This window comes from Hyposmocoma kahamanoa, unplaced genomic scaffold (genome assembly GCF_003589595.1).
Source record: "Hyposmocoma kahamanoa isolate Upper Pololo Valley unplaced genomic scaffold, ASM358959v1 92, whole genome shotgun sequence".
In the NCBI taxonomy this organism is placed as follows: Eukaryota; Metazoa; Arthropoda; class Insecta; order Lepidoptera; family Cosmopterigidae; genus Hyposmocoma; species Hyposmocoma kahamanoa.
In genome coordinates, this window is record NW_020654748.1 from 4,974,152 (window position 1) to 4,990,551 (window position 16,400).

At 34.8% G+C, this 16,400-nt stretch overlaps 1 protein-coding gene across 4 annotated transcripts in view; it reads left to right on the forward strand.

The window, feature by feature from the left end:
* LOC113236813 overlaps window positions 1-16,400 on the forward strand; it is a 409,563-nt gene that overhangs the window by 188,897 nt on the left and 204,266 nt on the right. For all 4 annotated transcript variants that reach the window (XR_003310980.1, XM_026473010.1, XM_026473007.1 and 1 more), the window contains exon 4: window positions 12,171-12,279. Coding sequence is in view for 3 of the 4 variants with exons in the window: in XM_026473010.1 (XP_026328795.1) it covers window positions 12,171-12,279 (109 nt within the window). In the remaining variant the exon portion in view is untranslated. The remainder of the gene's footprint in view (window positions 1-12,170; window positions 12,280-16,400) is intronic.

Consider the following 16,400-nt stretch of genomic DNA (forward strand, 5'->3'; position numbering starts at 1 on the left):
TGGCACGGTATGCAAGAAGACGTCGGTACGAATCCGACCGGATCGAAGGAATTTTTTCTGAGTGTTCGATCTTTGTATTACTATACGCCATTCTTGGTCTTCCTCTCTTTCTTCTCCCTTCTATCCTCCCCTCAACTATCACTCTCACAAATTCGTCATTACGCAACAAACGGCGAAACATTTTCCCCCCTTCTCCTCTCCATATCATTCAAAAGACTTCTCTCCTTCCCAACTCGTTCCAAAACTTCCTCATTTGATCTCTTTTGAATCCATTGTGTTCTGTCTTTGGTTGCTATTATCCATGTCTCGCATCCACACAGTGCGGTACTGCCGACTTAGGTTTTGATTTTTTCCAATTGTATAGCCATACCTAATCCACCTGGGAAAAAATAAAAATAGTAACAAATTAATAATAGCCTTTTGTTACGTGTTCACGACGTAAATACAACATAATTTTTGAAAAAATGTCACATGCGCCCTTTCAACTAACGGCGGCAGAATTATACAATTTGTTCGTCAAATGAAAATCGAATTCAGTTATTGATATTTTCTTAAAGGCAATTATATTTATGTTAGTAACCTTAAACTGCGACAAAACTAAAGCGCTGTTGCAATAATTGAAAAAAGTAATAACAGCAAAATAATCAAAGACTACTCCTCGAAACATTCGTTTCTGTATTCGCTATAAAAGCAAGAAGACAGCCCTAAAACTCGTATCATAAAACTTATCTAACATAAAAGAATGCGTTTCTATTAAAGTTTCTACCTTTACTATAAGTAACTTTTCTCCCGTCCACTCGAGGACAATTCTTTGAAAGTCGCTCCGTTAAACAATTCATAAGATCTCGATCATGCGGCCCCATTTCGAAACTTTGGAAACAAGTTAAAACTAAACTTTGTTTTGTCATAAATTTTATATCGCCTCCAACGGTCCCTGAGTTTTTTCTCAAGTTAGAAACAGGCCGCATGGCGGTGGGGCGTTTGTTAAATTTTTAAGGTCAGTAAATGGTAAGGTAATGATAATGTACTGTGACATGGATAGGAGCATTTAACACGTAAAAATGAAATTTACCTCTGCCACATGACGTAAGGACGGGACTAAGTTCTTTTTTAATTTATGATACGGAGTAAACAAGTTGTGTGCCTCGTGGTAAAGGACACGCCTATCCATAACAGTTGCAGTGCCACTCAGCTTTAAATAGTAAAGATATAAGGGGCACTGTCACCGCGCCCGTCACCCGGAGACATTAGTTGACAAGTCCCATATTAAGCGCCTATAATTTCACCAGCACCCTTACCCTTAAAAACCGGAATGCATAAAGATCACATTACTGCTTGGCGGCAGTAATAGATAAGGTGGCAGTACTTCCCAGGACGCACACGGACCACTACTCCTACTAAAAATGTCAAACTTGACGTGCTCTTTACTGTACAAACATACCTAGTCTCAAATCTCAGAAAGTTCTACAATGAGTACTAGAGCAACGATCGACATCCGCTGGATGCAAGTTGTACAAAACCGATCGGTGTCGCGATCTTTGGGGGACGTCCAGCAGCAGTAGAGCTCTTTGTGAAAAAGGAAGTACTGTGTCCAGAAAAGTACTGCCACCATATTTTATTATATATTTTTCCCACCATTTTTTGACACGTATCAACCAAATCTTTAATTTTAGTTTTAATTATTTTTTTGTTTTTTGAGTACAATTTAAAATCAATGGTACTGAATAAAATGTGCTTTCTTTCTTTCAAATAAACTATTTGTCTTTCTATCTTTCTATATTATTTCGACTATAAATAAGTTCGTTGACAAAAAAATGACATTGTTATATTTTATAAGCTTTGCATAATGCATAAAGGCGGGCGCTGAAACAAGCCCCTCGGAAAAAAATTCTGTGTTTGCTATTCAATTATGCGGTGTTTTTGTATAATTTCTCGATAATTATACAAGAAAAGAGCATTTTTAAAGCATCTGACAGAGTTCATTTGAGATACTTTTCATTACTTTACGGTGTGCATTATTGGACTCTTCAGTACTCTAAGTATAGTAGAATATGAAAAAGTATGATAACTTCATACAAACATCGCAGCGCGGCTTGTATGTTTGCGCACAGACACATTTGCATCTTTGAAAATTTAAGAAATTTGAAAATTGAAATTTTGGGTCTGGTCGGTTGGAATGTTTTGACTCATCCACCTTACAGTCGGCAGTCCCAACTTCCCCTTCAGACATTCACCAAAGTGAAGGATGGATTAGCCGAAGAACGTTTCACAAGAGACGAGAAAGTGAAAAAAGCAATCACTAACTCGACCAAGGAGGTGGCGGGAATCTTCTACGAGGAGGGGATTTCAACGCTTATATCTCAGCATACTTAGTGCATTGATGTCGCCGAAAATTATGTGATTTGTATGAAATAATACATATAGTCAAGAAGTTTCAACTTTTTAAAATAAAAACTCGATTTAAAAAAGAAAAAGAGAACTTATTTTCTAGATGACACTCGTACATTTTTAGCTCAGTTCTCCTATAGGAAGTTTAACATAAATAATTAATAAACGTTTTAAACTATACAATGGTTCTTGCACACGTGGCAGTCTTCCAATGGGGTAAGCAGCGATGTCTCCAATTTTTACTTCCTCCACTTCCATCAGTCTTATAATGCTCGCATATTTATTCTCGTTCTTTTTATATGGCCTTTTTAAGGACAAACTACGGCAAACTACGTGTAAAAAAACTAACATGGATTTTGCATGCTTATTCAGAAACACGCTATGTATACATAATCTAAATTTAATTTCATTATTATTCTACACTGTTTTCAGTTATAAAAACTGTGAATAAAGAACTATTCGTGAATTAATTTCCATTATAATGTTAAATACTGTGTATTCCTTATCTATCTACACACGTACACATTTTAAATTCATTTCTCTAGATTAAAGAATAAACACTGTAGTTAATACATTAAAATTTAGCTGATATTGTACAGAAAATATGGATCAAATTTAACAGTAAAAACTGCCTCCGTGGCCGAACGGTTACCATGCCGGACTGCCACGCAGAGGTCCCAGGTTCGATTCCCGGGCCGGGAGAAATATTTGTATGACCTACAATTATTTCTCTCGTGAGTTTGGGTGTAATTTGTGGTTGTCTATGTGTGTGTCCATGGCACCCGCGACACAGGGTTTCCCTAGTGAAGGGCTATGTTGAGTGTGTGCGTTATTTATTTATTTATTTATAGTTTTGTATTACAAAATATTCAACACCTCTAGCGGTATATCACTCGTTAATTACAATCAATAATACTAAGATAGTTACCACGACCTTACTGTGACAGTTAAATTTCAATTCAATTATGACAGTTCAAGCGTCAATGTACGTCCAGTCTACGCCTTAAAGTGTCCTAACCAATACAGAAACAAATAGTAAAAAGAGGAACAATTGTGCAGTTGTTCCTCAATTGTGACATTCGTCAGTCTTCGTTTGGTCGACCGACAACGCGGTTGTCAGTCATGCCGTACTGTATTATAAAAACTTATTGTTTTGTCTTTAGTATTTATTTTGTATTTATGTAGGACATGAATAGTCTTTTTTTTTTGTAAATTTGGGGTTTTCAAATACTTTACACAGTCGCTAACGACTGCTCTCGCAAACAACTCTTGAAGAGTCACTGTTCAGAAAACTCCACTGTGTGAAAATATATACCTCAAAGGCTGCAATGTAATTTATTTTGCTAACTAATTAACTTTCTAGTCTTTATTAATAACCAAAGCTTTTTTTAAAGCTTTCCACGTCAAAGTTATGCACTGTTCCTGAACTACTCAAGCTTAGACCGACTTAGACCAATAACATTTAATCCTCTGAGCGAAGTTGTCCATTAGTCATTCTTTGAAAGTAATTATTGATAGTAAGTTATGGAAAGGATATTATATTTTAAGCCTTCAATGTTTAAAAAGCTAGCTAACTCCTACATACAAAAATCGTCATCATTCACCTATAATACATTCCACTACTGGATGCGGAGTCTCCTCTAAGAAGACGGCTAAATCCACCAAGCAGGTCCCAATGCGAGCTGGAGACTTCACAAGTATTCCACGCCGGTTTCATACAGATACTTTTCGGAAGGTCAGATAAAGACCCCTTTCGTTTCATCCAGTCGTACCAGTCTTTTAATTTCTTGTCTACTCCATGCACTCTTATCAGTCCTTAATACTTTCACCTAGCCTTTTTTAAGTGCATCCGTAATCTAATTGTGATACATACACCGAAATCTGTTGCAATACTTATTAGTTAAAATCTTTCAGTTGTTTATATCAATTTCGAAAGAGTTACGTATCAGTTTGCTACCCTGGCGTGTACCTTTGTATTGCAAGATGGCAGAATTAATTTATTGTTTTATGTTTAGGAATTCGTGCACATATTACATAGTAACAAATTACCTAATAATAATCACACTACTCAATACCATGTCATATTTTACGGATAATATCCTTCAAAATCACACAAAGTTACATGTTAATTATCATTAGTGAAATGTTCTCGCGAAAACTTTCACTACGTCGCTGCGAAGTTGGTTCATGTAAAAAGCGCTTAATTAGGGTGTGCCTCGCTTTCCCAAACATTCTTAATTAACTTCCGATGTATCGACAGCAGCCATCAGACTCGTCAGACAGTGACTTTTTTCTTCATTAAAAACCTATAAGCTTTTCCTATATCATTGTATTTTTACATGTATTAAGATGTGGGCCGCGCTGTGGGTCTCTTAAGTATTTTATAGTTTACTCAAATAATATAGATATGATATTTTTTTCAATAAAAGGAATTCATTATTTCTCTACGATTCACAGTTTTTCAAAATATATAAAAAGAATGAATGAAATATTCTTTACTACACTTTAAAAAATTACAATGATAACACTGAATATTAATGTAAGTATCACAGAATAAGCTAATTTACAACAGGCGGCTTTATCGCTACGTAGCAATGTTTTCCAGACAACATTAGAATAGAAATTTAAGAATTGGAAGTGTTTATATTTATAAGTTTATGATGTTCGAAAATTTGCTTTATGTTGATGTTTTGTTTGAAAATTTAAAAAATAGGCAATATAACAAGATACTGTCAAATCCAGGCTTTGATATTAGTTTCTAGAACGTGTCTGTTGAATGGCTAAGAATTTGGTAAGTAAATGTCTTAAATAAGTTCAAACTACGTTTGTAAGGACCGCCGACTCTCATTATGAAGCAATGATGAGAATTTTAATTATGTTTGATCATTATTATCCCGAATGTAAGTCCACTTTTACGTAACGTTTGAGATTCGTCATATTTTAGAGGTCTTTTTTCTAAGTTTTTTTTTCTCGGCTAAAATATGGAGATGATTTTGCTTCAACGACGAACTTGAACCTTGCCTTATTTTATTACGTAACAAATTCAAGCCACTTGTAGAGTACTGTGTGAAAGTCGGTCAGACGCTAACGATGAATGAACAAGACCAGAGAATGTACTTAAGGAGTTTATTCAAAAGTTACACAATGTATATTCTTTATTATTTTACCAAACAAAAACGAAATAAATATCAATTATATAAAAGTAAATGGTGGACTCTAAAATAGATCTCCAGATAACCCAAGGCAATAAGAGCATAAGCAATAAGCAAAAGCAAGGCTTAGGGGAGACATATTATAAACAAACAGACTAATCACCAGTTACAAGTTTATTACAAAGGCAATTTTTAATATGGAGGAAGTTGTTCTTCGTTCAGTTAAAAATGCATATGTTGTTAAGAAATATTTTATTATTTCTCAAAGCCACAGTCAAAGTCAAAGATTATTTATTCCATTGGTAAAAAAAATTACACTTGAAAACGTCACTTTTAAGCTACTGCTCGTTCACTACGCTGACCTCCCTGAGAAGAACGAACAAGAAACTCTAGGGATTGCTCTTTTCAAATAAACTTAAATGCTATGGAATATACTTTGAATCAAATTTGTGTGGATTATGGAGCCGTGTCGTCTTTCCATACATCTTTATCTAACACGTAGTCATCAATTTTGTAATATGATTTTTCGATCAAAATATTTTTTATTTTTAAACTTAGGAAATGATTAACTTAATATATGCTCCGGAATCTTATTGTAAAAACGTATACAGTTCCCCATAAAAGAGTTGTTTACCTTGGTTAAACGAAATCGTGGTACCATGAGTTTGGACTTAGCTCTAACGTTAATATTATGGATATCTTCTATCTTGTTGAAATTATGTATATTTTTACGGGCATATAAAATATTTGAATAAATGTACTGTGATGCCACAGTCATGATACCAGTCTCCTTAAACTTTTCTCTGAGAGAAACTCGAGAGCCTAGACGGTACACAGAACGAATCGCTCGTTTGTGCAATACAAATATGATTTGAATATCTGCTGCTTTACCCCACATGAGAATCCCGTAGGACATTGTACGATGGAAGTAACTAAAGTAAACTAGTCTAGCAGTACTAACATCGATAAGCTCACGTATTCTGCGGACTGCGTATGCAGCGGAGCTTAATCTGCTGGCCAGAGAAGATATATGTGGAAACCATTGAAGTTTACTATCTAAGGTCACTCCCAAGAAGACTGCTTTATTAACAAGATCTAAGTTGTCTCCGTTTATTTCTATGCTTGGACTAGTCGATTTTACGTTAGGTAATTCAAATTTAACACATTTTGTCTTCTTGGCATTAAGCAATAAATTGTTAGCATTAAACCAATAAACTACCTTATATTTATTTTATACCCTCTTCATTAATATGATCATAGTTAATGTCATGTCTCTCTGTTTTAAAAATCAAGGATGTGTCATCAGCAAACAACACTATTTCGCAATGTCCTTAACAAAGAATGGCAGGTCATTAATATAAATCAGAAATAAGAAAGGTCTAAGTATTGAGCCCAGCGGAACACCCATTTTTACCGGAGAACCCAAAGAAGTCACTCCATTTATGTGTACTTCCTGAATTCTACCGTTGGGATATGACGAGACAAGTTTCGACGCCTTGCCATTTACACCGTAATCTTCCAACTTCCTAATAAGAGTAATATGATCAACGCAATCAAATGCCTTTGAGAGGTCACTTCTGGGACTTTTCCCAAGCAAAAAAGATGTGTTTAAGTAACGCTACCCCCGCATCGCTAGTCGATCTACCACTAGTAAACCCGTATTGTTCACTATGAAAAATATGACAGTAATTGAGTCAGCATAACCTTTTCGAATATTTTACTTAAAGCTGGTAAAATTGAAATGGCCCATAGTTGCTAGGGTCAACTTTCCTACCGCTTTTGATTAAGGGAATAACCTTGCTGTATTTCATTAAATCGGGAAAAACACCTTCGTCAACGCACCTATTGAAAGCTACAGCTAAATGTGGGGAAATTAAATCAATAACAGAGTCTATAACGTTAGTTGGTATGCCCCAGAGACCTTCAGTTTTTTTTAACATGTATTGATTTAAAAGCTTTTATGATGTCTTGTGGATTAACATGACGAAAATTAAATAAACTGCCACAAACGTTAACATTTTCCTTTAGGAGATCAATAGCAAGTGAAGGGGAGGAATTTAATGATTCTGTAGTGTTCACAGCAATTTCCGAAAAGAACGATTCAAAAGCTTGGGCTACTTTATCTTTAGATTTTATAAGTTTGCTATCTAATTCTAAAACTATATCTCTATCGTGTTGTTTAACCCTGCCTGACTCTTTATTTATTATGCTCCAAGTAGTTTTAGATTTATTTATCGATTGTCTAATTTTGTCGCTGTGAAAGTTAACCTTAGCAGCTACACATACTTTTTAAAATATTTTTGAATAAATTCTAACATATTCTATGAAATTGGAATTAGTATTATAAGTTTTCATAGCATATAGCTCATACAAACGAGACCTACTCTTATGAATACCTACTGTTGCCCAGTCGTTGAATTTAGTCTCTCTATGGAAAGTTAATGCTTCCGATCTAAATATATTATCAAATTCATTTTTATTTAAACCAAATATCGTGCTCTATAAAGTATTTGGAACCTCCGGTATATGGGGTAGGGAATTTAAACTATTGCCGATATTATTTTGAAATCTAATGATTCGTTCTCTGGTAATCGGTCTGCAGAGCAATTGGTCTACCTTCGTGCTTATTTTACAATTGAAAGAAGCCAATTGGCCACTATGGTCTGATCTTAAGCAATTTATTATTGATTTAGACACTGCGTCTGTGTTACAAAAGATGTTATCAATACAAGCAGAAGAGGAGGCAGTGATGCGAGTTGGTTCTAAGAAAAGATTAATCATTACATATTACTACGTTTTTTTTGGTTGGAATAATCCGCTTTAAACCGTCTTCCATAATTAATTCAAACTCGTTAAAATTAGCAGAGGGGAGGCCTGTATACATATAAGACGACAAACTGATCCGATTCCACACATGAAATCTCGATAGTTCGTTCAGTAGAAAGATCTGTCATATCCTTCTAATACACACATATCCCATTAAGGAGTACACAACATTCATAAATTATTGGTCACGTTAGATAAATAAACAATTACAATTTGTAATGAGCTATATTATTATTTATAAGCCATAATATGATTTTGTACAATATTTTGACACTTATCAAAAGGCACTTACTTAATCAATACTAAATCATAATATATTATTTTACATTTAAATTAGCGTTAATAATATATTATATATAATAAATTAATCGTGTATTACAACGATACACGACGTCTAAACAAAGGTAAGGAATCATTGAATACACCCAAATCAGGTACTCGACTGCAAAGCTACTGACCGCATATACTTATACTGAATAGATATATTCACAGGAGAATGAATGCCAAGTTAGTTCTGCTACTTGATGTTTTAAATACATGTAACTAACTACAAATAAATTGTAACAAAACCAAACTTATCATTATTTAATGAATGAGAGTCGTCAAACATAATTTGATTAAACTATTTTTGTAGACTTATCTAAGATTAAGTTTTATTTGATCTAACAATAAGACTATTTCTGTAACTTGTTACAAATTATACTGTACTGAACAGGGAGAACCATACAAAATGAAAAATATTTTTCTTATTTTATTACTTATTTATTAATCTATTTAATTTATAAACAGGTTAGTTATAAAAACACAATAGAAGCTTAAATATTTTAAACTAGATAAATTGTATGTGTATGTCGGAGCATCACCGCCGCGGCGGCGCCATCAGTCATGATTTTCAAAAAGTTAATATAATTACAACGCAATCTAGTAGATTTAGCTTGTACTAGTTGAAAACGTCAAGCAGTCCACTCAGGTAAGGTCGATATATAATACAATGATGGCGAAAAGGGGTAGAAGCGGGTTTCCGCTTCGTGTGTTTACACGCCTTGGTGGTCGAATGAGGATGACTTGGATCATCAGACAATCCACAACGAGCAAGCAACGGCGCGCTACTCTGTTTCGAATTTGCCATGTATACGTGTATATGATTTAAAAAGCTGCATTATCAACCTTCTCTTATAGGAATAACTGCTAGCCTGGATGTCAGAAGGGAATCAGTTCCACAACTAGGTAGCACGAAAAGAAAACGAGTTACAAAAGAATGAAGTAACGTAGTTATCAAAAGATGACTAGCTGAATATGAGATGTCATATATCGGCTCAAAAATAATATGATTACATATAGAATCCCAAAGAAAAGACTAAAAGGGTTAGAAGATTATAAAAACAAAACATACAAAGAGATTCATAGCGTCTGCTCCAATTGTCTACCTTTTTATTCATTTGTTGCAAATGTAACAATGGCGTCAAAATTTACAACACATTATGAAAAGTAAGATATGAGGAAAACCTTAAACTATTTAAAACACAATTTGTTGACAAATTGAATAAACTAAACAGTATCCGAATTTTTAAAGAAATCACTAACTTCAATTACTTAAAATCTTTAAGATTAGTGTTTATAAAATCCAATTTTTTTGTTCGTTCTCGTGTCAATTTATTCAAATTCAGCAGGTGTGTCCTGAACCCTGATAATTTGTAGTTATCACTGCATTTCCAACATAGAATCTGTGGTGATACCCAATTTAGTTCTGAATGTATCATTCAGATACATTCGCTTAATCATTTTCTTCTTCAGTAAAAAATTTGGCATCATAATGGACCAGACACTCTCTTGGTCATGCACGTCTTCCATGCAAGTCATTAAGTCTGTGCATCGCTTCATTCTCTCTAACGCCTGTACTTTACAGTACTCTCTGCCCTTGTCCAATAAATTGACGCTCATTCGCACTCTTTTCTTTCTCTTTTGGATTATAGAGACGTCGTGTATATTTATCGTACGGAGGAGCTTCTTAAGAAGTTTAATAGCAATAGAACTCCTTGTGCAAGAGTTCGTCAAGGGAAGTACTGCCGTCCTACCTTCCTCTGCCGCCAAGTAGTAATGTAAGCATCACTGCGTACTACTTTTGAAGGGTGCTGGTGATACGACTCATCTGAAGAACAGAGTCCGATGTGATTATACAACGAAAAGAGGACAAACAAAGACCTAGCTCTAGATGTTTTCAGAATTTTGTGTATTATTTCGTTTGGGAAAGAAGAACGATCGATCTGATATCCACAATTAAGAACAGCGCACACAATGTTCAATGTCCTGAGAATAAGCAATCTATCACATAGGTCTTTGTTCTACGGATGAGTCGATTATTGTAGGCAGGCACATAGGACTTGTCAACTTATGTTCTCAGGGTGACGGTTGCAGTGGCAGTGCCCTTCAGATCTTTGCAATTTAAAGCTCCGAATGACACTGCAACTGCTATGGACAGATGTGTCGCTTACCACTATGGGCACGACTTGTTCATCCCGACATTTGGTATCATAAAAAAAATTGAACAACAGTAAATTCAGGGCATACACCACATTTCCCAGTTTAAGGATGAGCTAAAGTTGCTGCCTATTCGTCTTTATAATAATGTTCACGTTCTATGTTTCTTCTATAAAACCTTTTTCATAATTTTCCCCCTAATTAACTTTGTGAGCGCTTAGAATTCCGTCAAGCTATAGGTGACAGCCTACGTTCCGGCATTCATTTGTCTTACGTCCTGCCTTACAGTTAAAAAAAAGTCGGACTCGTATGTGGAACCTTCTTCAAGTTGAGGTCACGGTCACTTTCAAATCGAGTTTTCAGAGTACCCCTTTTGAAGTCTTGGGATTATTCGGTCTCCCTGGGTTTAACACTTAAAACATAAATTTACGTGTGAAATGGTTATTTATAAGTTTGTTTTAATTAAGTCATTTATTTTACTGTAGATTATGCAATATCAGTATATCATCATTCAATTATGATAGTAATGATGTAATGTGCCAGACAACCACAACAATTACCCATTAAAAAGATAGGGAATTAATTCCTTGTACTACGAATACCGGAGGCCAGAACCAATTTAGAAAAGTTAATTTCCCAAATTGATCATACCGGGAAGCGAACCCGGAACCTCCTCGTTCAGCATCCAAGATAGACAGACAGAGATCATATCTAATATAAGTAATTTATCTATTTGATTATTGACTATGTAACAATCACACTTCTATTTTTTAAATAAAGCATTGACACACAGGAACTGACTATCCTACCAGCGGTTCAAAAGTTAGTTGGAAGAAAGCTCTTTATGGGTTAAGCTAGCCTTTGCACACTATTTTTAAATTATGTGATACAGTAAAGTATTTAATGTGCCAGTGAAGCTATATTTATTTTGCTACTGATACCAAGTCGGGCGGAGAGACGGAGCGAAAAAATCTAGCACCTGGTGTTAAGCGATACGCCTGTCCATAGCAGTTGCAGTACCACTTAGAACTATCTGAGTGACGCTGCTACTGCGCCTGTTAACCTGTTGGGACTTGTTAGCTTATGTCTTAGGGTGACAAGCTCCATTTAAATTACAAGCACGTGGTTGTGCCTGTAATTTCACCAACACATTACTACTTGGCGGCAGAAATAGATAAGGTGGCAGTACTTTCCTGGATTAACTCCTAACTACTAAAAGTTAGAGCAATATTTTGATGCGTAAGCATTGTGCAATTGCATTATATAATTAATTTTCTTGGTGTTTGTACAAAGTTGTGTGTACTGAATAAATTCATATTGTTCCAGTATCGGACTTCTCGGCACAGCTGTCACAAATCTACGAGCGACATTCTGCCGAGTTGCAAGCCCACGTCGCCACTTTCAGGAAGCGCAATGCCGAACTTCGCAAGGAGCGGTAAGTTTTGTTCGTTAGGTCACATTGAGCAAGAAGGTCAATGGGCTCTTGACGTTAATTGAGTAGCGTAAAGATGGTTTTCAAGCTGTAGTTAAAATTCAGCTCACGCCAGCTTTGGTACCATTGTATTTTTAAAGTCGTTATCTGTCGCAGTGAATTACGTATGTAATGAGAATTATCAGTTTCTCCTTTTTATTTAATAGTTGGACTTGGAAAATCATTTTATATAGTATTTAATAATTATGATAAACTTTTCATAATGAAAAAAGTATCGGTCTTCTTTCGCAAACAAAATATTTTTGTAATTTCGGTTACTTATCACGTAAAATACTACGTTTTATTTAATTTTACACAGCAACACTATTTATAGTCTGATTTGTTATAATAAAATGCAGAAATAATTGAGGAGAGCAAAAATTTTTAAAAAAAATTTGTGTCTTTATTAGAAAAAATATTCATTTTTCCCTTTTATTTTATTTTGGAATCTAAAAAAAATACCTTTTCATAGTTTCTGACGGATTGAATGTGCTCACTTTTGTATACAATTTTTACTAAAAAAAACCCAAATTAAAACTTTGCGAAATAAAATCTATATGCCAAGTTTTATAGAAACCGGTTAAGCGAAAGTGGGTGAAATACAATAACCGAATTCTATATTCTATACTACTGGAGTAATTTCGCAAAAAATAATTGAATATTAATTCAATAAAAATTTAATATAATTTATAGCGAAAATAACTGTAAAGATGTGTAACTGGATGACGAAATACTTTCAAAGATTTCTCATAGATGGCGCTACGTCTAAAACGTCATTGAAAACTAGATGCCAAAATCTGATAAACAAGCACATTAAAAAGACTATATAAAATATATATACAAAAGAGATTTGTACCGACTCGACGGCTGCTATTCGCTACAAGTAATATAATCTACTTACGTACAGATATGCACCTATGTGCAGATTCAAGTTGACTGAAGTCAATCCTGAACATGAGATTTAAATTCAACTCTATACCGCTTACGATATGAACATTCCAATGTCCACAAAGCTTGATGTGCTCTTGACCGTACAACGTATTTTCTTTCAAAACAGAATGATTGATTAGGCTGTGATCATGCTCCTAGTGTGTACTCCCTGGGGCGGTCTTACTTCTACATGTATTATGACAAATGGTAAGAATCTTAATAGAATGTTTTATGAACTTGAACGACCCCCGTTCGGCCTTTGTCTAATTCAGAGCGATGTAAACTCTATATAGAAGAAACATTATTTACAAACTGACCTCGCCCGCATCTCACTCTTGATTATGATAACAATCCAGGCAGGCTCGCTAACGACTGGAGCCTCAAATGCAGAAATACACCTGGTCCTTACAACCTGCGTCCCTTATCCCAACCAACTGTGCCATTGTCGTGGAAAACTGTCTCCCCCGTTTAAACACCCAAAATTTATCTCCTAAGCCATGAAAGAGGCGAGATTGTAAAATAAATAATAACCAGCTGTACCCGGCAACGTATACGGCTTTCCGCATACATTACGCCCTCTAAGGAGAATGAGATTAGATACGCTCACGGACGAAATACAATGGAAAGGACCTTAAGCTTAGAATACTTTCAAAACCACTTTTACCAAAACACACACTAAGTATAATAAAGTTCAACACTATGAAAACTCGATAAAGATTGCTCGTAGTTTTTAATTTAAAAAAATGTAACAAATTCTGGCCTGTAAACATAATTTAAACTTTATATATTAATACCTATATTGCAAGTTACGACGTTTTGATTTTATTTTAGTGCTGCTATCTAGCGGCAATAGCTGAAAAACGACGAAAAAATTTCAAAAATTAGTCGACTATATTGCAGCGGTGTAAGGTTAGCTTCCGTTTCTTATAACAAAAAATCTATTACGATAAACGGAAAAGTAATAATTTATTAAAATGAAATAAAATAAGAGTCAATGATGATATGAAACACGTGCGACTATCATTCTTGCTTTCCAAAGTAGCAAAATAAAAAAAATTTCCACAATTTTCGAAGTTTTGAGCGAGATAATTGACACGATCATAACATACAAAATGGTGGACTCAAGTATGCGGAACTTTGCGTATTATTAGTACACGTGTCGTGTCATACCGACTAAGTATTTGGACTGTATATATTGTTCTGTGGGTACCCCTAAAAATTCCCTATAAATATAAGCCATTGGAAAACAGGATTTAGTACATCCATAAATTAGGTACGATTTTTCGTAAAAAATTCTCGAGAGAAAGCGCTTCTGGGGCCCTACACTCGAAGCACGAAATCCATAGTTACCGCCGTTTTTCCACTATGGCTAACCTACGAAATTACTCTCGATGTTCGTCAACGAAGACAAGCCTCGATTTCGTGCTTTCAGATTTGGCCCTTGATTAATCATGTCGTTAAAATTGTACGTTACTTAAAAGGAATAAATTTTTATGATTGACCTTTTTGATGGGCATCAAAAAAATACAGGTGACTTTTTTCACAGTCGGTCGGTTCGATTCCCAGATAAGACACGCACCTTTTTAAAAGCCTTTGAATGATGACTCCATGAAGCAAAATGTCTTATCTACAATGTTTATAGTACTTTTTCTTCACGCCCTATACATATAGGTAATGTTTTAATAAAGTTTTGGTTTATAGTAAAAATTTAACTAAATAAGTATAAATTATGAATACAAAGACAAAACACACACAAGAATTTCGTCGACGCGGTGGGATTCGAACTCACATCCATGCTGCACCGTACCATGTTGCTCTAACCATCTGAGCCACGAGTTTTTTGTTATAGACCTTTGTACTGACTTTTCGGTATTCGTCGGCGCTACGGGTCGACGGAATTTTTCTGCGTGTTCGATCTTGGTAAATATATGTAAAGAAATATATAAATGAATAAGTATAAATTTAAAATATTACACATAAAATGATCCCTGATACATAAAGGAATATAACCTGTGACATGGGAGCGGGTGTTTTCTTACGTGTCTTAAATAACCAATCCGAATGTGACGCACAGCCAGCTAGTTCCATACGTATAATAACTACATTCGATTCCGTAATAGTAATACGGAAATAGATGTGAAATAACGTTCTTTATTGGAGACCCGGTTACAATCCTCTCAATACTGTTACCTTTTATATAGACGGCAAAAGAGATAAGTATACAAAAAAAAACAGAGAAAAATTATTTATTTTAGTCGTGTAAGAAGAGACAAGTATACAAAAAAACACAAAGAAAAATAATTCATTTTAGTCCTCTGAGACTCAAACATGATTCAAATATATGCAAAATGTAATAAATCAGATTATTCAACACAATTTGACCTTCGAACGCCTTCGGACCCATATCGGATAGAAGCGTTTAGTGATAGCGTCCGTCCGATACGAAACTAAATCGATGATCGTTTTTTCCTATTTCGGATTTCATGGTAGACCTCTTATTTGTATTGATTGTTGACTAACTAATATCACCACTATAACAATAATTCTCGAAGAAAGCAATTTTTTTACAAAATAACCACACCAATTAGAGTAACAGAGCATCGAAATTCACTTACGTTACCTAGAACACCCAGACCGGAACCTTTTTCGAAAAGTCATTGCAAACCGTTGGGCTACCAATGTCGTCAAATTAGCAGTTTAGCATCTTTAGGTATCACCTATGCAACCAGGCTATCGTACACTTTGATTTTTTGCAATCTGTACCTAAGGATATGTAACTTTCCATTATCAAATTGAAAATCACGTAGGTATAACTACAGAGATACATTTCGGTATCTGGGCTTACGTCGTCGTCAGCCGTCCCTTTTCAATATCGCGAAATTATTTCTTTGTACAGATGGATTTCCAGAAAATATACAAGTGATATTGAAACCTGAATATAAATAAGTACGGCATTAAAAATGGTTAATATAATATATAAATAATCTAATTAATTCATTGAATTTCAGACAATTGATAGTCCATAATACAATACAAAGTATAAAATGTTCCATCAAGTTTTACAAACGAAACAAAAGAAACAAAAAATGAGCACCCAATAACATTTGAGAGCAATATCGGATAGTCAACCCTACCGGCCACAACGCGAAGAATGT